The 25971-nt window shown below is 52.6% G+C and overlaps 7 protein-coding genes across 7 annotated transcripts; 5 read left to right on the forward strand and 2 right to left on the reverse strand.

Annotated features, from left to right (window-relative positions):
• Nucleotides 1-58: 58 nt before the first annotated feature.
• PODANS_5_1280 (uncharacterized protein) lies at nucleotides 59-1955 on the forward strand (the record flags this gene model as incomplete). The annotated part of the gene is made up of 2 exons (XM_001904172.1): nucleotides 59-268; nucleotides 324-1955. The coding sequence occupies 2 exons, from the start codon at nucleotides 59-61 to the stop codon at nucleotides 1953-1955; spliced, it is 1842 nt and encodes a 613-aa protein (XP_001904207.1).
• Nucleotides 1956-2950: 995 nt separating this feature from the next.
• On the forward strand, nucleotides 2951-4527 carry PODANS_5_1270 (uncharacterized protein; the record flags this gene model as incomplete). The annotated part of the gene is made up of 6 exons (XM_001904173.1): nucleotides 2951-3164; nucleotides 3220-3239; nucleotides 3302-3338; nucleotides 3402-3804; nucleotides 3863-3958; nucleotides 4011-4527. 6 exons carry the CDS (start codon nucleotides 2951-2953, stop codon nucleotides 4525-4527), a joined length of 1287 nt encoding a protein of 428 aa, XP_001904208.1.
• A 2050-nt stretch (nucleotides 4528-6577) lies between these two features.
• On the forward strand, nucleotides 6578-8195 carry PODANS_5_1260 (uncharacterized protein; the record flags this gene model as incomplete). Its single annotated transcript, XM_001904174.1, has 2 exons — nucleotides 6578-6631; nucleotides 6687-8195. The coding sequence occupies 2 exons, from the start codon at nucleotides 6578-6580 to the stop codon at nucleotides 8193-8195; spliced, it is 1563 nt and encodes a 520-aa protein (XP_001904209.1).
• Nucleotides 8196-10288: 2093 nt separating this feature from the next.
• Nucleotides 10289-12603, reverse strand: PODANS_5_1250 (uncharacterized protein; the record flags this gene model as incomplete). Its single annotated transcript, XM_001904175.1, has 3 exons — nucleotides 10289-10631; nucleotides 10694-12185; nucleotides 12318-12603. 3 exons carry the CDS (start codon nucleotides 12601-12603, stop codon nucleotides 10289-10291), a joined length of 2121 nt encoding a protein of 706 aa, XP_001904210.1.
• A 1601-nt stretch (nucleotides 12604-14204) lies between these two features.
• On the forward strand, nucleotides 14205-17795 carry PODANS_5_1240 (uncharacterized protein; the record flags this gene model as incomplete). Its single annotated transcript, XM_001904176.1, has 5 exons — nucleotides 14205-14538; nucleotides 14603-14841; nucleotides 14900-15092; nucleotides 15148-17426; nucleotides 17484-17795. The coding sequence occupies 5 exons, from the start codon at nucleotides 14205-14207 to the stop codon at nucleotides 17793-17795; spliced, it is 3357 nt and encodes a 1118-aa protein (XP_001904211.1).
• A 2374-nt stretch (nucleotides 17796-20169) lies between these two features.
• Nucleotides 20170-23522, reverse strand: PODANS_5_1230 (uncharacterized protein; the record flags this gene model as incomplete). The annotated part of the gene is made up of 3 exons (XM_001904177.1): nucleotides 20170-20832; nucleotides 20885-22450; nucleotides 22530-23522. The coding sequence occupies 3 exons, from the start codon at nucleotides 23520-23522 to the stop codon at nucleotides 20170-20172; spliced, it is 3222 nt and encodes a 1073-aa protein (XP_001904212.1).
• A 718-nt stretch (nucleotides 23523-24240) lies between these two features.
• PODANS_5_1220 (uncharacterized protein) lies at nucleotides 24241-25728 on the forward strand (the record flags this gene model as incomplete). Its single annotated transcript, XM_001904178.1, has 1 exon — nucleotides 24241-25728. The coding sequence occupies one exon, from the start codon at nucleotides 24241-24243 to the stop codon at nucleotides 25726-25728; it is 1488 nt and encodes a 495-aa protein (XP_001904213.1).
• Between the last annotated feature and the right edge of the window lie 243 nt (nucleotides 25729-25971).

Consider the following 25971-nt stretch of genomic DNA (forward strand, 5'->3'; position numbering starts at 1 on the left):
ATATTCGGCATTCTACCTCTGCTCTAGTTCCCAGTTCCACACACCTACCTGAACCACCATGGACTCTGAGCACGATTTCATCATTGTCGGCGGCGGCACGTCTGGGCTGGTGGTTGCGGCCCGGCTCACAGAGGATCCAAACACTTCGGTTCTTGTCGTTGAAGCCGGCACCGAGCACACCAACGACCCACGCATCCGGACACCGGCCTTTTGGCTTTCTGTTTTGGGATCACCTGACTTTGACTGGGCTTACAAGACCGTCCCCCAGGTGCGAACGCCCCAATCATCCTCCTCATCGTCAGCAGCCACTAACTGTCGCCTAGAAAGGACTTGATGGCAAAGTCATCCCCCTGTCGCAGGGCAAGCTCATCGGTGGCTCAAGTGCTATCAACGGCCTGGCGTTTGTGGCCAACTCCAAAGCTGCCGTTGATGCCTGGGGTGCTTTCGGCAACCCAGGCTGGGACTGGGAGACCTTGGGCCCCTACTACAAGAAGTTCCACACTTTAGCACACCCATCCGACACTGCTGGCAAACACCTCCGTCTTTCCTATGTCGATGAAAGCGTCCGTGGCTGCGACGGCCCCATCAAGGCATCCTTCCCCGAAGAATCCAAAGATCCTCTTCCAAACGCCTGGGTCGACACCATCGGGGCCCTGGGCTTCCCAGCCTCTGGAGATCCCTTCAGTGGGAAATTCTCTGGCGGTTATGTCAACGCCTTGAGCGTTGACCCCGAGTCACGCACACGCAGTGATGCGGCGACGGCCTATTTCGAGCCTGCCAAATCCCGTCCCAACCTCCATGTTGTGACCAGTGCCCTCGCAGAAAAGATTTTGTTCGACACTGCTGGCGCGAGTCCGAAGGCCGTTGGGGTCCAAATCCAAAAGGACGGCAAGACTGTCACTCTCGCCGCCAAGAAGGAGGTCATCCTCGCCGCCGGAGTCTTTGGGTCGCCAAAGCTTCTGGAGCTGTCGGGCGTTGGTAACAGAGAGCTTCTTGAGAAGCTAAACATTCCGGTAGTTGTGGATAACCCCAATGTGGGCGAGAATCTGCAAGATCACCCCGTTTCCAGCGTGAGCTTTGAGGTTGAGGAGGGCGTCAAGACTATCGATGCTCTGACCCGACAGGATCCCGAAGCCGTCGGTGCCGCGATGCAAGAATACATGACCAACAAGTCAGGCCCCTTTGCTGTGGGCAACTTCACCGGGTCACTTCTACCCGTGGCCGACTTTGTCGGGCCTGATGGAAAGTCTACCCTTGACCAGGTCATCAAGCAGATAACGGCTTCGAACCCCAGCCCGTCATCTGGCGATTTTACGCCTCATCACACCGAGTTTGTGCACTCGGTCCTGGCAAACCGAGCAGAAGGTGCCGGAAACCTATTCATGTATGCGGCCTGCGCCAATGTGAATCCTGACAGCGTGGGCGCCGACATTATTGTAAAGGATGCGTCCCCGGCCAACTTTGTTACAATCTGCGCGGCGCTGTGCTACCCACTTTCACGTGGCAGCGCCCACATCACGTCTTCCAACGCCGCGGACCTGTCGGTCATTGACCCCAGATATCTGGAGCACCCTCTGGATCTGGAAGTCCAGGCCCGTCTTCTGCGGTACGCAGAGACCATTGTGCGCACCGAGCCCCTGAGCAAGTTCATCAAGCGAGGTGGACGCCGGAACGCGGGGGCTCCCGCTGACCTCAGTGATCTGGATGTGGCAAAGCAATACTCCAAGCTGTCGGCGCTCAGCTGCTGGCATCCCACGAGCACCTGTGCCATGCTTCCCCGTGAGCGGGGAGGTGTTGTGGATGCTCGGCTGCATGTTCACGGCGTCGAGGGCCTTCGCATTGTCGATTCCAGTATCATTCCTCTAGCCACGCGTGGCAACACCCAGACGACAGTGTACGCGGTCGCAGAGAGAGCTGCTGACCTTATCAAGAAGGAATACGGCATTGGAAACTGAAGAGTTTCAGCACATATGCGGGTAACCGCTTGGATGTAACGAGGTGAATGCAGGGCGGCCTTCTAGAACTATTTTCTCTCCAAGCAATAATCTGACACCGAGTTCCTACAATATTTGCTTCGTCCACTGCTGCATGAAAAATCCTTGCATTTAGACCACCACACCAACTGGCAACCACACAGCGGAGAAACGAAATAGCGACACAATTCGGGCCTATCTCGACCGAATTCTGTTCCACTCCAGAGCGGCACGGGTACCGGGTTCACCGCGGAGGCTTCCGACCCCGTGTGTACTGTGCAACACACCAACCAACACCAATACCACCCACCCAGCCGAACGAATTATTGGACGGTTGTTGGTCGTGGAGGGTGCAGCTGGGCGGCACACAACCACTCAACCCTCTTGGTTGCTATCAGCTGCGCCACAGGACTGCCTGCTTGTATTGATTTGACAAATGCATTGCAAAGGACGGGAATAATTACTGTGACGCTGGGGAAACAAGAGTCCGATCCTTCCATACACCCTCCAGCTCCCACCTTCTACAGTCTGTCTTTTCAGGACATTGCCTGCAACGCCGTGCCCTTCTATTGCGTTTCTCTATCGCTCGCTGGCAGGAGCGCCATCAAAGGAGAGGGTCGGTGTGGTATTGGGGATTTTTTCCACATGCCATCCGCATTTCGCCTCTTGTAACAACCGTCGAGCTGTTGTCCGTCTCCTTTTATTCTTCACAAAGTTGCGTGGGTGTACAACTTCTTTTTAACCGGACGAGCTGACTGCTACACACACACAACAAACTCTGTTTTTTCTTTTCTGTGCTTTTTTTTCTCTTCCGAGCTTTCCGGTGAGGTGAAGAGGGAGCACAGCCCGTTCACCACCACAACCACCGCCGCCGCCGCTGCCGCCGTGGTAGCCTAGACATCACCCCCAAACCAAGGTTTTTTTTTTAATTGTTGGAAAAGGCGAACACAACAACAACGCCGCCGCCAACCGCCAAGATGGATGGACCAGACGGGATGCCGATGGATCTTAACCTCATACCTGCGATGGCGCCGCCGGAGGGTCAGGTGCCCAACTTTGAGAACCCGTCGGTGAACCAGGCGCCTGCGTACATCGCCGTCGCGGCCGTGTTCATGGCCCTGACGGTGTTTTTTGCTGGTGTGAGGTTCTGGGCGCGGTTTTTTGTGCAGAGGGCGCCGTGGTGGGATGATTGTGAGTTTTTGTTACTGATCAAGTCATGATGGATTGAGGCTGACGAATGCGATAGTGTTTATCTTTTTGGCGTTGGTGAGTGATGCTGGTTCGAGGCTGTTGGTGATGATGGGAGTGACTGACTGTGATGTGATAAGTTGTGTCAAGGTGCCTATATTGGGTTGGCTATCTGGCGTACGTTGTTGATACCTTTTTTCTGCAGATGATCTGAGTGATGATTTGCTGACCATCAGACAGTCTCCCTCCACGGCGTGGGCAGACACATGTGGGATGTCTCCGTCGCGAGCGTCATGAAGCTCATCGAGCCTGGTCGAGCCATTGGCGATGTCACCGAGCCCGCCATCGGTTTCACCAAGCTTGGTCTCTTGCTCTTCTACTACAAGCTCTTCGCCGTGAATGACCTCACCAGAATCGGCTCGCTCGTGGGCATGGCTGTCGTCGTGCCGCTGTACACGGCGCTCTTTTTCGTCTTTGTCTTTATGGATGAGGCCTCGGCGTGGAAGGCGAACAAGGCCATGGCCGTGTTCAACATCGTCACCGATTTCTACCTTCTCGTGTTGCCTCTCACTGCCGTGGTGTGGCTTCGCATGGAGCGCAGAAAGAAGATTGGTCTCATTGTTATTTTCTCCAGTGGTTTCCTGTATGTCATCTCCCCATATCAAGGTACCATTGAACCGCTCACTGACAAACCAAAAAAGCGCCTGCATCCTCAGCATCGTCGGCGCAGTCTACCGCTTCCGCGCCGCCGACGACCCCGACTTCACCTGGGTCCTTTCCAACGTCTACCTAGTCAAGTAAGCCCCCCTTATCTCTCCTTTCTATCTCATCTCATCTAACCCCGCCCAGCACGATCGAATGCTGCGTCGGCATAATCTGCGCCTGCGTCCCCTTCCTGCCCGCCCTCGCCAAAAAGTCCCCCATCACGGCCGACTGGATGATCTCGCTCAAATCCCTCCGCGACCGCATCCTCTCGGCCGGCTCCCGCGGCTCCCGAGGCAACCGCTCCCACCCCTCGGCCAACGACTACGCTTACTACGGCAACTCCAAGGACCGCAACGCAAGCGGGGAGATCGACCCCGAGCTTGGCGGTACTGCTTCCCTCCGACCGCCCACGGGCAAGAGCAGCAGCAAGAACACCACGCAGGAGGTGGGGTTGGACACGATTGACGTGATTGATTCCATGCCGGGGCTGTACGGGGATGAGAGGAGCAAGGAGAGGAAGGTGAGGGGGGAGATGTTTAGAATGGATCCGACGTTGCAGACGCAGACGGAGACGAGGGTGGGGAGTGACGGGGAGAGCGGGGAGGGGGTCAAAGGGGGGATTGAGGTGAAGAAGGGGTATGCGGTTACTGAGGGGAGGTGAAGAAGGGTGATTTGATGGAATTGGATATATCCGGTCACTGTGGGATTGGATAGGAGCTTTGGTCACGCTCGGGTTTATGAGTATTTGATGATGCCAAATAAAAAACACATTGTCCTTGAGATCTATCGTCACGCGTCTTTCTACAAGTCTGTCTCTGGGTCCTGATGTTGGGTTCCTGATGATTGTGACAGCTGGGCGTTGAGCTGTTCATGATGAGATTCTCTTCGTAGCTAGCAGTAAATCTACCGCGTGATCTTGTCAAATCGTTTTGCTCCTCGTGAAACACGTGGAATCAATCTCCAACACACGGTCGTAAAAACAGGGTGTGCCCCGACCAGTTCTTGTTCCAGTGCCGATCAGCAGCGGCCACCATCCGTGCAGGTGGAAGCCATGTGGCATCCCTCTTGGCTGATCTTTGCTCTCCCCCCGGGTTCATCTTGGAGATCTGTCCCGCCCCCTCCCCCTCGATCACTTCCCCGTGCTCTTTCCCCATTCATCACGGTACCTCAATCAACACTGCAGCCATCCTCTCGTCTCAATCTCAAACATTATCCCCCGTGGCGCACGCGAAAATGACACCCACATCACATCAGTCAAATTTACCCATCCAGGTACCTAGCTTACTGTGTTGCAACGAGAATGGAAGGGGGACACCCCCCGGTGAGCCGGGCACCTCCCAAACCAACACCCTCCATCCATTCCCACCACATGCTGTGATGTATATTGCTTTACCTCTTCACGTCATCCAATCGCATCCTTTCTTCTTCTCCCTCTCTATTTCCCGTGCGCCCATCCTCTCCCACCAAACATACGCTGTAGGACCCACCGTAATTCCCGGGCGCCTAAGCACCACTGCGGCACAGCCCGTCCGTTGATCCCCGAACGCGTACAGGTGCAAATCTCGGGGTCTTCGGGATCGCTTGTTGGGAGGAGGAGGGGCCCCGGGGGGATCTCTGCTGCCCGCACCGCACCGGTCACTGTTCACAAAATCCCACAACAAGACTGCGCCACCAAACGGTCCGAATTCCCTGAAGCGCGTGTTTTTCCCCCCTGACAAGAAAGCGGGAGTGGCGCCATAACTGCCGGAAGGATCTGCGTTGGCCAGGGGGGAGAGGGAGGAAGAGCCTTATGGGGCAGGTTGTAGTAGACTGTGCCTCTTGAGACGTTGCGGTGGATGTTGCCGGAGTGTCGGGTGGTGGACTGGGAATGAAACTCTCGAGCAGAATTGATCGCAGGCTGCAACCGAGCGAGACAGCGAGCTTGTTGGTGATGGGCTTCTGTGATGGAAGGGTGACACTGGGACGAACGGCTACCGGTGTTGCGTTCGGAGGGAGGGGAGTCGATATCACGTCGGCGGGTTCGTGTGTCTCATCTTTGCTTGGTTTGCGGTTGTTGGCACCGTCAGCCGTGAAACCCGGTGTGCGTGGCTTCTGAGGTTTATCCGTGGCTTGTTCACCGGTGGTACACTGTAGCATCCAACGGTTTGCGAAGCCTAGCCGGAAACCAAATCCCGGGGGGCGTAGCAGGGCACCCAGGCCCCCAAGTACCGTGACTTGTGCTGCCTGTACCTACCCAGGTTGCCGCGTTCATCTAGGCACAGCCAGATCGATCCCTAGAATCCTTTCAACCATCACGGGCCAAGGTCAGGTCATCGAGACGAACTTGGTTCCATAAATGGACGGCAGTGTCTCCATTCGTCCGTCAGTTGGTGATGGTTTGCTGAGGCGGCGCAGGAGGTGTTCGCTGCTGCGACGGCTTAGTTCGGTTCTGGGTGACACGATGGTGACGCTTTGTTTGGAAACAAGGCACAGGTAGGCAGGCAATGAGCAAGCGGGCAGATTTTTGCGGTGCTGGGTTGCCATCGCCGGGTAGCGGTGGTTCTTGTATGCGTCGTTGGCTTTCCTCTCGAGCGGATGCTTGAAATCCCTATCATCATTAGACCAGACTGTTACCACACGCAAGTCAGTACCGAATTTTGGAAAGATTGTTCGCTCAGCTTTGCCTCATTCTTTCTTTTCCACCTTTGATACCTACTCTGATTCCAAGCATCATGTCCATTCTTGGACTCGTCACGCTTTCCCAAGCGGCCGTTGTTGCTGCGGTTGTGAGTCTCCCCCACTCCAACAACAAAAGATAAGCTTGCTGACCACTCTCGACAGTGCTTCGTCGTCGGTCGAGCGCTGTACAACGCCTTCTTCCACCCGCTAGCCGTGTTCCCAGGACCACGGCTGTGGGCCTCGTCTCGCGTACCATATGCCGCCAACCTCGTTCGCGGCCGGCTGCATCACCGGATCAAGCAACTGCACGACCAGTACGGCCCGGTGGTGCGGATAGCCCCCGACGAGCTGTCCTTCACCCTCGACGGGGCCTGGCACGACATCTACTGCGGCGGCTACGGCAACAAGGGCTTCCCCAAGCACGACGCCTACCGCAACGCCCAGACCTTTGTCTCACTCTTCGACGCCGACGATGAGAACCACACACGCCTTCGCAACCTCCTCGGCAAGGAGTTCTTCTCGCTAAACTCTGCCCGTCGCCAAGAACGCATCGTGCAGGAGTACACCACTCTGATGATCAGCCAGCTGCGCAAGCAATATGTCAAGACCAAGCAGCCGGCAGACATGCGCGAGTGGTACAACTTCTTGACGTTTGACGTGGCGGCGAGGGTGACGCTCAGCGAGGATTTTGGCTGTCTGGAGAAAAGGACGTATCACCCTTGGATCGAGATGGTATTGACACACTTTAAACTGTCAGCGTTGTTGATGATCTCGCGGTTTTATCCTCCTTCGTCTTCCTTGCTTTTCACCCTAGCACCGGCCAGACTTATGGAGATGAGAGATACTTTTATCAGGCTTGTGCGGGAGAAGATTGAGCGTCGAATGAGCCGCACTCTTCCGCCTGACGACAACGATGATTTCGTCACTGCTGCTCTGGGCAAGGGGGTTGAAAAGGGGCTGACGAAGGACGAGCTCGAGGCGAATTGCATCTTGCTTCTGTTGGCCGGGAGCGAAACCATGACGACGTCGCTGCTGGGGGCTACACATTACCTGTGTGAAAACCCCGCCGTCTTGCGTCGGATGACGGCCGAGGTTAGGGCAACCGTCACATCCGAGGAGCAGCTTACCTTTGGGTTCATCACTGAGAACATGCCTTACCTCAATGCTGTGCTCAAGGAGACGCAGAGGCTGTGTCCACCGGTCGCGAATGGGCCTGCTCGTGTGGTCAACAGGCCTGGCACCATGATTGCTGGGTTCCCTGTACCGGAAGGGACCGCTGTTGGTGTTACTCAGTTTGCGGCAAACCGCCAGACGTCGAACTTCACTCGCCCCAACGACTTTGTGCCCGAGAGATGGTTGTCAGTGGAGCAGGCGGGGCAGATTGGTGAAAAGATTGGCGACAGCGCTCTTGCGCAAGATGTCGAGCAGTTTTCGGGGGATGTGCGCAGCGTTGTTCGTCCGTTCGTGGTCGGCGGCCGCGACTGCATCGGACAAAACCTCTCATGGGTCGAGTTTCGCGTTGTGTTGGCTCGGATGCTGTGGAATTTTGACATGGAGGTGGTCAGGGAGGAGAAGTTTCCATCTTTTAACCAGTGGACAGATCAGAAGGCGTTTGAGCTTTGGCAGAAGGAACCTTATCATGTCAGCTTGACAGAGAGGACAAGTTTGTAATATTTTCTCATTTCTTCGGTTTAAGTTAAAGGAATAAAATAGCCTACAGAATTCTGCAGTCGGGGACAACAACTTCTGTCGTACGTTTTGCATTCAACATGGATTATTAACGGGTGAGAGCCTCTGTTTCTCAGCAGTAGGAGAATCATATGATTCAGGTTTTTCAACCCTGGGGCAGCACGAGCGCGTTGCAACGGCGCCAATCCATCCGCACCTATCGTTTCAATATCGGCCCCCTTTTTGAGGAGAAGTTCGACTACCGAATGAGGACCATCTGCAACGGCACTGAAAAATGCCGTGCGGCCACTTGCGTCCTTCCTTTCCAGGTCAATCGTTTGGACATGACTGCTTAGCAATTCAGAGTGGCTCTTCTTTTTAACCAACCTCTCGCCTCTTTTGAGCAGCACCTCGACTACGGTCTGATGTGTCCTTCGATTCAATATTGACACCATGCTCAGTCAACAACCGTGTCGCATCCAAATGCCCACTTCCGGTAGTCCACGATAAACAGGTTCTGCCATCGTTGTCTTTGGATTCGACATCAGCCTTCTCGCTTGTCAGAAGTTGTTTGAGAATGGCTACATCGCCAGCCTTCGCAGCCTTCGCAGCCTTCGATGATAAAGTTTGTCCATCTTCATCCTGCGGCTCAACACCAATCGCGCCTCGAGCCAGTAGTATTTCCATCACCTGCTCATGGCCCAGTTCTACGGCGCGGAAAACCATACTAGGTAGTTTGTCGCCTCGTGCCGGACGCCCTTTGCGGATACACATCCTTCGAAGCGGAAACATTGACCGTCAGTGTCTGCTCATGATGACGGGCTCGAAATCGTTACTCAAAACCCGCTCGAACTGTGTCATACCGTACCGAACAGGCGATCTCGAAGATAGATAGCGATGGGTTTCTCCTCGACCTATTTTTGTCGACAATTAAGATCGATACCGATAAAACGAAGCTCTATGTGAATTCCGCGGCCGCTGGCAGTCAAGGGAGTGTTGCCTAGGCTTCCAGGCGGCATAAATCCAACGATGTTGCCAGAGTTAAATAAACGCGTCCGGGGAAGTTGCCAAAAGTCCACCGCGAGTGTCCAATGACTTCCATACGAACAGACTGTGATCATCCGAGATCTTCATTATTTCCTATTGTAGTCGGATGAAAGCATTTTCCTTCTCTCCATACATTAGCGGCATATTGATATCGAATATTCCCAATAAACTGTAGACACGATCCTCGACTCTTGTTGTTTCCCTTCCAGCTGCCCATGACATCATCTTCTGAGCGACACTGAAGCCATCAATATCACTCTCCCCGGCAAAAAGCACCGATGGTATCCGGATGCGGTTTGCCACGGCTCATTGTAGGCTCAGCTTTCCACCCAGATTTGTCCAGTTTTCATCGAAAAAGTTCACTTTGCGTGGTGCAATGAGCTCCTGGAGGGTCCACGCCCTAGAATGGAAAACCACCTGCTATCGGAGAACTGGGCTTGCGACGGTACATCGGCCAGGTAAGCGAGACAGACTTTGGCTTCTTGATACCAGCGCTACATGGAGTTGATAGCTTCTGAGAGCTCGGCGCTGCTCGTCTTATCGATGCAGCAGGTGTCGACCCAAGCATATTGGTATCGCTCTCTGGCGAGGGCGCAAAAGGCCTCGATCTTCCAGTATCTTTATTTCTCTATGGCGCAGCCCACTTCCATGTCCCAAAACGTTACTTCCTCGTAGCCCCAGGTGTGTAACAAGATGGTATAGGGGGGCACATTATTGTCTGTAAACTCCGCAAGTTTTAGGGTGGTTGTGTGCAGCAGGCGCATCCTGACGAATACTGGACGGACGGACCAAGGCGGTACGTTCTACGGTAGTCGGTGGTCGGGGTTCAGTCGTCCGATCAGATGAGGGATTAGGAAGGTATGAAGGGTGAGGGGATCACGGGGGAGTTCAGCCCAAATGGCCGCAGTGCTATCAGCATGAGTGGCACAGGACAAGGCGATTCTTCATTGGCCGCCTCACATGTCCCGTGATGAAAGGTGAAGAAGATGGTATGCTTTTTGCTTGTTTCTGAGCATATCCTCAAGTGTTACACTAGCCACGTATCCTCATCAGTGGGCATTGCCATTCTTCTCGTTGTCATTGCAATTCCCATGCATCTTCTCCCAAGCGCTCCTCTTCATCCAAATCTCCCCAATCGGACAACCATCCTTCTCAACACAGACCCAATCGCCAATACCATGCTCCTCTCCAGCACGCCTCACCCCTCTCCCACCACCACCAATGATCAAATTTCCTGGCCGATATTTCTCGTGTGCCTTCATGCGGCGGATCACACTGCCATGGATACGGGCATCCTCAGGAATGTCACGAACTTCCCCGCAGGGGAGGGGCCAGCGAATGGGCTTCCAAGAGCCATCTTCTTGAAGGTCCATACGGCGGAAGGGGAGATACCTGGGAGGGCAACTGTTAGCCGGCCGGCATACACGGTAAGGCAGAAAATAGTGGCTACGTACTCCATAATCTTCCAAGCTAACACTGAAGTCTTGCTCAGCCCGCAATCAAACTCGAGGGAGTCGTGAATTCGAGCCGTGTGCGCTTTGTGCATCATTTCTCGGAACGACGAAGGCTTCTGCTGCCCGCTGCAGTCACCCTCCTTCTCGCCCGACCTTTTGGCACCACTGCTCCCGCCGTTGGCCTGAGAAAATGAGTCCTTGAAGCTGGATTGCTGGAACAACTTGGGTGTGCTCATACTCGAACTGCGGATCATGATGTTTGGAATCGGTGGGTTGGGCTCGCCCGAGGTCTCGTGAGGGGCAATCTCGTCATTGAGGGGCTGTTCCTGTCCTGACGACGGCGGCCTATACCCATGATCCTCGGTGTCGGGCTCGTCGTGGTCATGGAGAGCCTCGACGCAACCCATCTCGCGGACCTTCTCCTCGTCAAACGTCAGGCCTGCCTTGATCGCTTCGTGGACCATCCAGACCAAGGGAACGTGGCTGGCGACCTTGGAGTCCTCAAAGGTTTCCTCCCACCCACCACCAATATCCGCATGGCCTCCTGAGAACCACACTTCGTCGATGTCCTGATGGCTTTCCTCCTCGTCGCTTTCCTCACTCTCGGCAAATGATTCGGCGTCCTCCAGATGAGGATGGGGCTCGATTGATACCTCGGATTTGACGTCGTTCTCCGTCGGGCGCGCCGAAGCCTCGGTCTTGTTGGAGTGCCGTGATCGTGTCGAGTGGGAGCGCCTGCGATATGGTTCTGGATCCGTGGGCACGCCCAACGTGGGCCGTCGCCCTCTGTCGTCCTGGCCCTGTTTACCTTGGTGGGCGGGAGCGGCAGCGAATTTTCGTCTGTACTTCTCGTGGAGATTGTGGAGACCATCGGACACTGGGTGATGGTGGTGCTGCTTCTTGCCGCTCTTGCTCTGGTACACCAAGTCCTGCCGGAACTTGGCGCGGCGCTCATCAATACTCACGGCGTGACGGACAACCTTTGCCGAGGTGCGCGCCGTGTAAGGAAACTTGCTCCTTTGCATCCAGGCTGCCTCAAACTGAGGTACACTGTTGACTGTGTCGAAGAGGCCGAGAAAGCGGATGCGGCGGACAGGGCGGGAGAAGGTCTCACGAAATCCCTTCATGAAGGTGTACATCTCCCTCTTCTTCTGGTTCCCTTCTGGAGTGTTGTCTCCCTGCCTGCTCTGCCAGTTGGAGAAGGCTTTCCACGCAAACACCACCATCTCCTCGTTACCGTGCGACAGCAGTCCGACATAATCCAACATCTCGGCCAAGAATCGCGCAATGTACGCCCCACGCGAGAAGCCAAAGATGTAGATCTCATCTCCAGGGTTGTAGAACCTCATCAGGAACCGATAGCCTCCCACAACATGATGATCGAACGAGGACCCAATGGCACTGTCTTTGGCTTTCATGTACCAAGACTTGATACGCGCCACCGTTCCCGTGCGAGTCAAGCTGCTCGAGACAACATAGGTGCCAATTCCGGCTTCAGGATACAGTTTAGTACGACGCCCTACAACACAATGTAACACAATTCTTTATCACTCACGTTGATAATAATGAACTAATCAGGTTGTCAGCACTCCAGTCAGATAATAGACGGTATCGAAATACTTACATTGATCCCTCGCTGTCCTGTCGAGCATTCGAAATATCTTCAAAATGTTGCTGTCGCTGTCGTCGCCATGGAACTTATTGCCTGTGCCATCGAAGCACAACACAATCTTGCTCGGCTTCCGGTGGCGAGACTGATGGTCTCTGTCTGGACCCATTGGAGTAACAGGACGAGATGGCAGATGTGTTGAGAAAAAGTCTTCGTGTGCGTCAATGTGGGACTCCCGATCTGGACTGGAGACTCTGACACGGTTGCCCGGCCTCTCGGGCATGAGGTGCGACTTATCCATTTCTCTACAGTGGGCTGACCTCACAAAATTCCGACGCTGGGGTGGTGACACAGAAAGTGAATCAAGACGGCGCAAGAACCCGTGATCGCATCACCAATGTTCTGGGACAACACCAGCATTCCCCTTTTATCAATGCCACTTTCTCGAGGACCAATCCACGACGCCAGCCTACCACCCCCTTCTGCAGGATTCCGTCATTTGAACGAGAGCCCCCGCTCTTGACACATTCACCTCCCTTCATGACTCTTTGAACCTCCCAATCTTTTTCCCCGACGCACTGATGCCGATCGCTGTGAGAGGTGAGACACTCTGCGAGGAGAAACCAGTCGTCCTATCAAAAAAGGAGGCACTGATGTCCACGATGCCGGTTGTCGGCTCATTTGCCATTGGTCGATGTGGCAGAAGGATGGCAGGTCGGGCATTAGTCCGTGGGTAGCGGTTCTTGATGGCCTATCACGACGAGATGGGTAGTTAGAGTGCAGCAATGACCCCGGCCTTCAGCTGCTATGCGGTCTGCGCAAGGGGGCCGGATGGGGAAGTCAGGACGCCGAACCACGGCGGCAATTGCGGTCTTCAAGCCGAAGCAGACGGCTATCATTGGCTGGGTTTCAGCCTCTCCATGCACCAGATCGATACTAAAAGCTTTTTCAATCCCGGCCCGCACCCTGGGTGCTCGGATCGTTCCCGGGAGGAGGAACGGTACGGCGATCTTAGCGGATCATGGTGTCTTGGGCTCGACGCTAAACCGTCTTGGACAGCGATAATCACCTTGTAGCGGGCTTGGGTAGCGTCTTGATCGACCACAGTGACCCGCCGTCCCACAAGGTCACCCTCGTCGGTAATTGGCAGATGCACAACCCTGCAGCCATTTCGACGACCTCACTTGACAGACCTGCATGCTCCAGTGGCATGGCCTGCCTTCCCCTATCCACCACTCATCGGCCATCAATGTCCACCAACTATTAGTAATTGTATTCCGCGGTCCATCGGCAGAGGTCAAAGTTCCTCAGCCATTTGCTGTCACCGCCTGGGCCCAAGAGCTACCGTTCCCCTGGCCGACACGTCGGTCCGCACAGCAATAACCATGTAGGTAGTGTAGTACTTTGATATGCGGTGCTTCGTTAAGGGTCTCTCGTGCTGCAAGGTTGATGTCCGCGTCTGGGTTGAACCCCTTCAAGCCACTCTGAATTCGGCGAGCACCCGAGTGCTGTGCACCTGAATAGGTTGGCCAGATAGCTCCCCTGTTGTTCAAGTCAAGCCACCAAGCAAGCCCGGCGGGGTTTGTCTCACCTGAAGATTTTCCCTTTTCCAACCATTCGATCTCCAAGACAAAAAAAGTGCGCGAGAGGCGGCATGGGGGGGCGGGTCGATCCCAGCTAGGGTGACATCACACAACACAGTCTCACGAGCTCAGGGAGACCGGGCCTCTCCTCGAGCTCTCGACATCCCTTCTTAACCGGCCTGTCTGCAGCACTCTGTGCTTCCATTGCTTCATCTCACATCTCCTCATGACGTTTGGGAAAGCTACCATTGTTATCAATCCCATCTAGTACTTTTGTTGTTTCATTTTATACCCATTATACCCCTTACAAGCTTTCATCATGTCAGATTACAACGGCAACGGGCACAAGGCCTCGAACGGCACGGGAGTTACTGCTCTCAATGGCTCAAGCTCGAGCCACGGGAGCTCGTCTGCCCACCAATCACGCGAGGGAATGGAACTTGTCGCCAGTCAAGCAAAGCCAAGGCCTACTCCTCTTGACTTGAAGCCCACGGGTGCAAACAGAGCTGGCGTTGCCAATGCCTTTGAGCGGTATGGCCAAGTGATGCAGTCATCAGTTGCTCCGTTGCCAAATCAGCATGGCGCCGACACATTCAGCCGATCGAAGAAATGGGGCAAACTCAGAGACGATGTCAAGCAACTGCGGCTTGCTGGTAAGTGTCATGTGATGATGTGGTGACTGGTCCGGTCGGAACACCGTTACTGACCTCGAGACAGACTACAAGACCCTTCTTGGTGTGGTCAAGGCCAAGGTCAAGGGCGAGAAGATCAAGGATGACAAGACTATGGCCATGGAAAAGGTCATCCAGCTTGTGTCCAACTTGCCTAGCAACTCCAAGACACGCACAGAGCTCACCAACTCGTTTTTGAGCGAGCTGTGGTACACCCTTGAGCATCCCCCTTCGATGTATGTGGGTGAGAAGTTCCAGTATCGCCAGGCTGATGGGTCATATAATGTGAGTTTGGGTTTGTCATATCACTCGATTGCTCATCCTCATGCTGACGCCTTTCCAGAATGTTATGTTTCCCCAGCTTGGTGCCGCTGGCACTTCGTACTCCAGATCGGTGGCTGCCAATGTCGTTCGGCAGGGCGCTCTTCCAGACCCCAATCTCATCTTCGAGTCAGTCATGAAGCGGACGGAGTACACAGAACATCCGAACAATGTCTCTAGCATTCTATGGTACTGGGCCAGTATCATCATTCACGGTAGGTGTTCCTGTCAGCTGCCGGTTGTCGACATAATCACTAACGCACTGTGCAGATCTGTTCTGGACAGACTACAGGGACATGAGCAAGTCCAAGACCTCTTCGTACCTGGACCTGTCTCCTCTGTACGGCAGCAACCAGGACATGCAGGACACCATCCGCACCTTCAAGGACGGCAAGATCAAGCCTGACTGCTTTGCTGACAAGCGCCTCCTGGGCATGCCACCCGGTGTCGGTGTGTTTTTGATCATGTTCAACCGCGTCCACAACCATGTGGCTGAGAACTTGGCCCGCATCAACGAGGATGGCAGGTTTTCTCCCCCCAGCCCCAACCTTGAGGGCGAGAAGAAGGAGGCTGCGTGGAAGAAGTACGACAATGACCTGTTCCAGCATGCTCGGTTGATCACCTCTGGTCTGTACATCAACATCACACTGCTGGATTACGTCCGAAACATTGTCAACCTCAACCGTGTTGATACCACCTGGACTCTTGACCCCCGTGTCGAGACTGGCATAAACGTTGACACCAAGGAGGGTGCCGAGCGTGGTACCGGCAACGTGTGCTCGGCCGAGTTCAACCTCTGCTACCGCTGGCACTCGTGCATCTCGGCCAAGGATGACAAGTGGATTCAGGATTTCTACTATGATCTCTTCAAGAAGCCGGGCAAGGACCTCTCTATTCATGAGCTCATCATGGGCTTCGGCAAGTTCGAGGGCATGATCCCAGATGACCCTGCGGAGCGTCCCTTCAACAAGTTCCAGAGAGGGCCGGATGGCAAGTTCAACGACGATGACCTTGTCAACTGCATCTCAGACGCCATTGAGGACCCCGCTGGATCTTTTGGCGCCCGAAACGTGCCCGAGTCGATGCGGGCGGTTGAGATTCTCGGGATCATTCAAGGCCGCAGATGGAATGTTGCTGGCTTGAACGAATTCCGCAAGCACTTCGGCCTGAAGCCCTACGAGAAGTTCGAGGACATCAACTCCGACCCGGGTGTTGCTGAGTCTCTTCGTCGCCTGTATGATCACCCCGACTTTGTGGAGCTGTACCCTGGTCTCGTGGCGGAGGAGAGGAAGGAGCCCATGGTTCCTGGTGTCGGCATTGCGCCTACCTACACCATCTCCCGTGTCGTCTTGTCGGATGCTGTGTGTCTGGTGAGAGGTGACCGCCACTACACCATCGACTACACGCCACGAAACCTCACCAACTGGGGTTTCAACGAAGTTCAGTATGACTTGAACATCAACCACGGTTGCGTCTTTTACAAGCTCTTCCTCCGGGCTTTCCCCAACCACTTCAAGTACAACTCGGTCTACGCGCACTACCCCATGGTGACCCCGTCGGAGAACAGCAAGATTCTCAAGGACCTCAAGCGCGCTCATCTCTTTGACTTCTCCCGGCCAGGCAGGATCGCCACACCCACCGAGGTCACCTCGTACGATGGTGCCCAGCGCATCTTTGCTGCTGAGGACAAGTTCAAGAGCACCTGGAATGCTGGTGTCGCTGGCATCCGCGCCAAGGCGAGCCCTGAGCTTTCTGGCGATGCTGCTGTCCACGACAGGCACCGCACCACTGCATCTCGGTCGCTGTTCACCCCTGAGCTGGGCACCCAGATCAAGGCCTTCTACGAGAGCTTGACCGACAAACTGCTCACCACCAAAAGCTACACTTTGGTACCCGGCAGCAAGTTTGCTGACCTTGTCCGCGACATTGCCAATATCGTGCCAACCCACTTTGCCGCCAGTGTCTTCGGCCTTCCGTTGACAACCAAGGAAAACAGAAAGGGCATCTACACCGAGCACGAGCTTTACGCCGTCCTCCAGATTATCGCCTCTGCCCTCTTCGTCGACTCGGAGCCTGTTAAGCTCTTCCCCGTGGTGGAAGCAGCCAAGACGGTGGCTGGTCAGCTCGGCACCCTCGTCGACAAGACGGTCAAGAGCCCCAAGGCAGCCAAGAACAGCGTCCTCAACACCTTCGGCGTCAACTTTATCAAGGAGCTTAAGAAGGCCGGTTTGGCCACGCACGACATCACTTGGAACCATGTCCTCCCCACCGCTGCGGCCCTCGCCTCGAGCCAAGGGGAGCTGTTCACCCAAGCAGTGGATTACTACCTCTCCCCCGAGGGTGCCGCGCACGTAGCGGACATTACCGCCATTGCCTCCCAGCCTTCATCTTCCCAAAACGACGCTCTCCTCTTGGGTTACGTCCTGGAAGGCATCCGCCTGTCAGGTTCAGCTCGGTCTCACTTTGAAGCCACAACCGCCGGCACTGTCACGGCGTCCAATGGCACGGAGCTGCAAATCCAGCCCGGCAGCAAGGTTACCATCAACTCTGTATGCCCCTCTTTTACCCTTTTTGTCCCCTCCAATACTAACCTCTCTTGTTTCTAGTCAACCGCCTCCCGCGACGCAGCTTACTTCCCTGAGCCAGAAACCGTCAACCCCCGCCGTCCACTGGACAAGTACATCCACTTTGACGCCGGTCCCCATGCCTTTCTGGGCAAGGAGATCAGCCAGATTGCCCTCACAGAGATGTTCCGTGCTCTGTTCAAGAGGAAGAATGTCCGGCGCGCGCCTGGTCCGCAGGGAGAGCTAAAGAAGGTGCCGAGGGCGGATGGGAACGGGGTGGATTACCTCAGGGAGGACTGGGGTGCTTTGACGCCTTTCCCTGTTACCATGAAGGTGATGTGGGATGAGGTTTAGAGAATGGAAATGCGTTTAGTGATGGGCAGGAGGACGTAATAGGTTATGCACCCAGACTGTCATTTCCAGGGAAATCCAACGCAGATTTCGGATGTCATACTGCCAAAAGCTGAGGAAGATTCCTCTCCCTCTCTTCTACACTCACACCCCTCAGTCTTCCAATAAACCTAAAGTATGTAAGCGTCAAAGAAAATAAAAACCGAAAATACAACGGGCGGTAAAAAGATGTAGGTACGTCGGTACATCGAGCTTGTTATTTTAAGCTCCTAGGCGGAATTATAAAGTATAGCTCTTTACATTTCTGGACACTTACTATTCCAATCTCTGTAGCCGAAATCATGATTATCTATTTGCCATCGCAAGGAATCCGTTTTGCTGAGGATTCAGCTAAACAGCTGGATCGCGCTTGGATGTCCGTGCGCGTTTGTACTGGACTTGGCTCATCACTGTGGGCACAGCCCAGGTCAGCCACCTCAGGTATATAGCTATTTTGCTCCCTCTGGCCCAGCCACAAATCTCGGGTCTTGGGATCTTTGATATCGGGGCGATATGCTATAATCCTGTAAGATCTGGACGGCTTTTGGGATACCGGCGGTAAGGGGCTGAGAAGCTAAGGTGTAAGAGAACGAAACGATGGAGCATACCCACAGAGGCAGTGTTTCGTTCTATCTGGGAGGGAAATTGTCATCGGATGACGAAGACTGGACTCCGAATGTCGAGGCCGTTTGGGCAACGATTCGGTTCGCAATGACCACGGGCCGACTAAAATACCTGTCCGGCCAACCACCACTCTCCACCGACCCTAAACCTATCACCTCGTGCCACGGACAGCAGGTACTGCTTCAGCCGCCGAAGATAGGACGTTAAACACTTAAAGAACCAACTTCAAGCCAGCCTACTAACAATCTTACTAATTGATGAGAATCCGTAGAGAAATGATAAAACAGAGTACATAAGCTAGAATGAAATTTGCATGGGCTTTAAGGAGATTAGGGTATATTTTGGGAAATGTATGTTTTAATCGGTAATAGTTGCCCTTTCGGCTTAGCCGCCGGGCGTTAATAAATTATTATTATTACTATCATTGGAGATGCTGACTAAGGCAGCTGGGCGCCTACGTGATGTTTCTCATAGCGCAATGACAAGTGAAGGTACCAATTAGCCCCTACTCAAATATGTGCTATTCAATCGCAAGCTTGGCATATCTCCTTTCATCCTAGTTTATCATCTCCCTTCGCTCACCTATCCAGCATATACACTTCCTACTCGCTCGCACTCGATTCTCATCCTATTATCAGCTCGACATAACCTGACTAACACTATTCGGCCCACCGTTTCGTGGAGCTAATTATGAATTTGGCACCGACGACTTTATAACTCGCAATAAGGTCTGGAAAGCCTTAATATATATCTATATCCAAACTAATGCGGCCAGCAAAACGATTTCGAAGCTGATAAAGAAGAGGGCGTTATTAAAGGTGATGTAGCGGGTATCCCATATCAGTACTATAACTCAATATAAGAGACGAACGGTAATAGAACTATTATCTCGGTTAGCTAAAAAGCGGGCGAGGATAATGATTATTCCTACTTCCCACAAAAACGAGGAGGGGAAATAGCGTTGTATAGTGGAGTCAGGTTCAGAGCAGTACGATGATAATTTTAGAGGGGGGCTAATATGCTCGCCCCAACACCAGACGAGGATCTCGTTGACGGCTCCCGGATCACTCACGTTCAGCGAAAAAAAGTAGGGGGAGCGAATTATTAAGTCGTCAGATCTCACGAAGAGACGCATACCCTTGCTCTCTAAAAAACGCACACTTGCGCTCCAGAAAACGCACTTCCTTGCCACCTACCAAGGAAAAGTCCACACTTTCTTCCCCTCCACAGCCCGTCAAGCAGAGTCCGCAGCTTCCCCAGGAAATAAGAGTTATATTTAAGATTTGGATTTATAGCTAAGAGCGAAACCGGCGTCCGCTCTTGCACTCTTTGAAGTGTTTGGCCACGGACCAGCCGTACTTGAGGAGCATCGAGGTACCAAATGAATTGCCAATAGTGCTGACATTTGCCGGCGTTTGCGTGTTGACAGCCTGTCAAATGTACGACACCGTAGCCACCAGGTAAATAGACCAGCCATATGTTTATATAATTTGTCCCACAGTGCGATGGAGAGAAAGGTCTAAACCTGTTAAAGCGAATATCTGCTGCGTTGTACAATGTAATCTTCTGCTGCTTAATGTAGTTCGACCACAATAACGTCGAATTATTTATAGTAGTAGATTTAAACTATATATGTAGCGAAAAAACAAAATATTCTAAAGCAACAACGTCGCCGAAACCCTTCACTTAAGCCAAAATATTGAAACATATAATGTTATAAGACACTATGACGTCCACCCTTCCCATTAAAAGCAAATCGAAAGAGCAAAACCTGGCCAGAAGCATATCCTAGGGCGATGGTACAATTGTATACAGCTGTACATGTTGGCCGATAGTTAGGAGGAAGCCAGACAAGGTTCTTCCCATCTCGTGTAATCCACTTATCACTGACAAAGAGAAGACCGCTGCCCGGTTCTTGGTCGGTAAAGTTATTTGCTGAACTCGGGGTTATCCTCAGCAATCCTCGATTTGTTTCAAGGTTGTCATTATCCAAAAACGATAGACGATTAAAAGTGCTATGCCCCCTGAGGGTCCGCCGGTGCTCGCCGGTCGCCACATCCCAGAGCCGTACCGTCGCATCGTATGAAGCTGACGCCAGTGTGGCACCATCCGGCGAGAACGCTACCGCTGTAACAGAATCGCTATGCCCCTCAAGGGTCTGCAGACACGCGTTCCACTCTAAGTCAACTATTGGCAATACTGGAATCCATTCAGGAATATAACCACAGAATATTCCCCTGATTATGCTTTTCATTGGCGCAAAAATAATTGCGGAAGTATAAGTCTGAAGGGGGCAAATGTCGATAATCTGGCGGAAGTTAAGAATAAATCGTGTTGCATCGTGTAAAAACGCGGAGATCGTGGAACTAATACCGGGCTATATATTTCGTGTTAGCGAATATTTATAAATCTACTTTAGTACGCCTTACACTAAGGAGACCCTGTAAATCCCTAATCATTCCAACACTTGTAGATACTTTCCCAAGGAGACTTAGAGCTTCCAGCCAGTGGAGGAAATGACGTTCGAGGAAGGTATATACTTGATGGTTATCGCTTATACGAGAACTGCTTTGCTGAACGTGATAGACCCAATATAGGCACGCATACCGGACATCTGATGGCAAATGTGAGTCGATGACTGACGACTCAATGTCGGCACGAGCTGTTCCAGGCATTCTCAGATCGCAGATGTCCTTCTTCAAGTAACCAGAAAGAAGCTCCAAGCATCTAATCGCAATTTTTTCGTGGGTTGCACACCTGTCTATCCAGAACGAGTTGGTGCCCTGTTTGTTGGGATCAACGAGAAAGTCATGGAATGACAAATGAAACATCCTAACCGGGGATGTAGGAGAGTCCGGTACGCTAAGGACGGAGTGAAGTGGTTCAAGTCTGCGAATAACGACCTTCTCTTGTATCCCAAGAAGTCGGGCTAAAGAGCACGTCGGGAGTGGTTCGGCTAAAAGCACAATCGGGCCCACGACCATCCGGAATTCATAAAGAAGGGATCTCTTAGATTCCTCGGAACCGACAAGCAACCGATCAAGGACTGGGCGATATGTTGCGTCTAGCTTGTCGATCTCGGATTGCTGTGTTCCTGACTGATATTCCAGGATCTTTGCTAATTGGTCACCGGGATCACACCATGCTGGGTCCCGGATAAAACGGCAAACAGTAGCTGCAAAGATAAAGAGGGGAACGGCCATCTTGACCAAGTCTTGGACAATCTGGGGACCAGGCCAATCGTGCGGAAGTTGCCGGCCACCAGGAGACAGATCATTATAGTCGTTTCGGATTTTTGTAAGCTCAGAGTCCAGATATGTAGTGATGTCGTGCTCGATAATTGACTCTGGGATTTCATGCAAGACTAGATCCTGGTATTTTCCCTTGATCTTATTGAAGCCAAGTCGGATTGGCAACTCAGGCCGGCTTGTGAGGAAAGCTCTTAGCCGTACGGAAATCAGACTCTTTGCTTGTGACAACAGGGAAATGATAACCCTGATATCATCGTCCCGTTCGCACTCATCAAGGGCATCAATCACCAGGACAATTGTCTTGATATCGTCCAAACTGCCCTTTAGGTTTTCCAACGGCTTTAGGATCAGCTTCTTAAACTGCTCCTCCAACCTTTTGCTCGTGACGTAAGGGTCAGCCTCAATAGCAGCCTTAATATACGATACCAAACTAGGCTCTTTGACAATAAGCTGAGTCGCAATAGTTGTAAACAGCAGGGCGGCATTGCTCCGGTCTTTCTCGCCTCTCTTAAAGAAGAAGCTGGCACCGAGAAGATTTTGGTCCGCAAACAATTGCGCGACTGTACGTGATATGGTGGACTTCCCAGTTCCTGCCATGCCGTTTAGCCAGAAGATGCATTCGCCCTGCGGATCGTCCGCCCATGCCATTATGTCCCGCTGGAGGCCAACTCGGGTATCAGGGTGACATCGCGCGTCGTGCTCGTCCGTGTGGGAGTCAAAGGTAGCACCGTTCACAATGGGGAGCTTGGAAAGGATGGCATCGCGGATCGTCTGTGAATTCGAGCGTATCTCGTCAAGCACACCACTACTGATAGTTAGAAACCTTAGAACTCGGAATTGGGGGTAGACCATACGTCAACTTCCTGTTAATCCACTGTTTAAGATCGTCAATGGAGTTATATCCCTCCGGCGGAATCTCAAGCGCTTCCAGAAGACCGTGTGGGGAGACGGGGGTGTCAAAAGACGCCCCTTTCGTCAAACTCTTCCTGAACCTAGTGCCATCTCTTGCAATTTCTTCGGTTGCCGTTGCCAACTCAGCTCTACCCCCAATATTATTTGCGCGCTTCTTCAGTTTATCCTCCATGTAAGCCAAGCAGAGCGCATAACAAAGAGCGTTGCCATGCGCCATGTCTATCACGATCTCATCCTGGCGAGTAAGAGATGAACCCTTGTACAAGAGCGGGTGTGCAAGCTTGTTGTAAAGATCTTCCGCGATAGTCGTGACTTGTATCTCGAACATCACGTCGCAGAACTGAGAAAGGGCTCCGCATTTCGCTTTTTCCAAGCTGACGCGATAGTTGCGAGTCTCGTAGGCACCGAACCGTGTTTTCCAGGACCGGCCAACCTCACGGTCACGGACGAAAATAACTGGCTCCTCTTCCTTCCGAAAACTTTCGTTGATGAAGCAAACGGCTCTCTCCATATCGTCAGCAAATTCGAGGATGATCCTGAGTCCGACAAGATCATGAATGTTAATCAATATGTCAGAGAAGCTCTCGAATTGCTTTTGGCTGCGATCCAAGAGCGCTTTCTCGCGCCGATCGAGTGACTTTCTGATTGAATCGACCTGCTTAGTTCTGCTTTTGACTTGGCAGTCAATAGCTCTGCGCTCGAGAGCACTTTTGCAAAATTCCTCCAGTCTCTCCCTCATAGCGTCGTACTCATTTAGCAATTTAGGCCAGACGTGGTTGACGAAAGCGCTTTTAGGATCTGGGCTAACAGGCCCCTCGGTCAATTGATTGATTTTCACCCGTAGTGATTGATTTGGAGCATCACCGTCACCGGCTTGAGGCGGAGCTTGCGAATGTGCATCCATGGTATGCTGGCGGCGTAGTGTTCTACCAATCGACCAAATGAAGTGCTGATCGTGGAGGTGATGGGGCTCGCATAGCCGCCTGTACAGGCAGGATAAATAGAAAGGAAGCAGTAAATACACTAGCAGAGGGTGCGAAGGGCAGTGTTCAAACTGCGATCGGGCCTTGTCTCAAAGGTTGACGAACTCGTAGGTAGGCAGTACAGAAGTTGGATAAGGGAGATAATTTGCAGTCAAAGGCTCCTGGAGCGACGACAAGGAGCCAGGCAGCTGTTCCGCCATTGCATTGGGCATCAAGCTAATGCTGCAATTCCTGCAGCTACCTGTGTCTATCGGCCTACATGAGCGAATCACACCGTGCCCACACGACGAAGATAAGGCCTGTGCTGGGTTTGAATCATGCCGTGCTACGCGACGCACATGGCCAGCCTGCAACGAGGCACTTTGCAAGGCAGCCGAGGGCGGAGGGCCTACTGCGCCACAACTTCAAGCTGCACGTGATATTAGCGACATGCATATGGCACTACATAAGGCAGTCGAACAAGGTGCATTAGTCTCAATCGTTGGACACTGAGAGTTCTTAACAGAACTGCAATCTGAGGTTTGGAGACTTCAACGCTTATGAACTTGTAACGGGTATCTACAAACCTCAAGCTGGTTCTTACGCACACTTCTTCCCTCTCCTTCAGATCGCTATCCTTATACAGGTTGGACGAGGAGGATGAACTACGAAAAAGGATCATACAGAGATTTTGTCCGATCTCGATGTCAAACCAACCCTTGCGTCACTGGATTAGCCGACTATTTGAGATGTGGGCCTGGAGCTGCCAGTACCATCGTTACTCTCGACTACTCCCGGGACGGACAATCGGTACCGAATCCTCTAACGGTATCCGAGGTTGATCTGGCCAGGCTGATGGGTGCCACCTCTACAACCGCTGCCCGGATTGTGCTCGTTGAAAACATTCAACCCCATCTGGTCAGTTTTCTCGGCGAGATTTTGGATGTGGATCCAATCTTCTTTGCCGGCCACGTCACCACCGACTTCAAAGACATCGAAAAAGCACCACCTCCCCCTTCACTTGCGTTATTTCCATCCCAGATTGCTGAGAATGGCTATCTCCATCTCCACTATCAGCAGGTATTGGACCTGGGAAGCGCAGACGTGTTCACATCTTCGTACAGTCTGAAATCGGACTCCAACGTTCCTCGAAATGTTAGACGCCTACCGCATCTATCAGGCCGACAGCTTGCTTTGGCTCGAGCGTGCTGTTCTATTCTAGTGAAAAAGATCAAAAGCATATGGATTTGTAAGTCTTGCTCAGATATTCGGTGCATCTTGACGGCATCTCTAACAATAGTAGGCCTAATCCTGGTGGATCCCCCTGTAAATATGGTTCTTGAGACGTTGAGGTTAGGCGGCCGAAAGTCATATCCAAGTATGATGTTGCATGGAGGATTCGAGGAATTTGAGCAACCGACGTCTTTCGCGTCTTTCGGATCTACCACGAGCGATCGTTTACCAGATAAGAAGTCGATGCTCAGCAACCTGCTCCGCTACTTCCGCCACCAACCACCTGGGTTCATGATAGCCGAGCCTAGCATCTTGAGCCTTGGCTACTACCCGATACGCATGGTCTTAGCTGAGTGGATTCTTTACACGCTCCTGACGAGTCGTTACTTGAAATATTATGAATATACTCTGCACGACATCGAGAATCGACTGCACGATAGCGATATTATCGACCTTCAACGTTGGCGGCGGCGGAGCATGCAAAGCCGACACAAACTAACTCTTCTCTCTGAGTTCATCGATTATTGGTTACAACAGGAATCCAACAAGCAGCCGTGGGATTTTATACTGAAAGATATCAAGCATGTATCGTCACAGCTAGAGCATTACAGCCGCTCGCTCGAGCTTACGGTCCCAGTAGCAACATCGATGGTACAGCTGCTCGACTCGCGGCGGTCGATACAAGAGGCTGCCAACATTAGCCGGCTCACTTTTATTGCGCTGGTGTTTGTGCCGCTGTCTTGGGTCGCCAGCCTTTTCAGCATGTCAGAAGATTACTCTCCAGGACACAAGAGCTTTTGGGTATATTTTGCTACTGCACTGCCAGTTGTGATTCTAGTCTTGCTCTTATCAACTCTGCAAGGGGATCGACTGAAGGAAAAATTGGACAGGATTTGGGTAGTTTTACGACGGTAAGCAGGAAGACGAAGGACTGAAGCAGTGTTAGCGTAGCTATACAAAATTTAATAATTGTTCTATAATCTACACGTTGCGTTGCGTTTTCCATTTACTTTCCAGACAGTTAATGTGAATCTTAATGGATCACAGTTCGCGGCCGTACATTCGTTTTGAAATACAAAAATATAAATATCACGGCACCGGCCGGTATTTTCGAAATTCCACCGGTGCCGCCTTTTTTTTACCTTTCTCTACGTTATT

This window comes from Podospora anserina, chromosome 5 (genome assembly GCF_000226545.1).
Source record: "Podospora anserina S mat+ genomic DNA chromosome 5, supercontig 1".
NCBI classification, from domain to species: Eukaryota; Fungi; Ascomycota; class Sordariomycetes; order Sordariales; family Podosporaceae; genus Podospora; species Podospora anserina.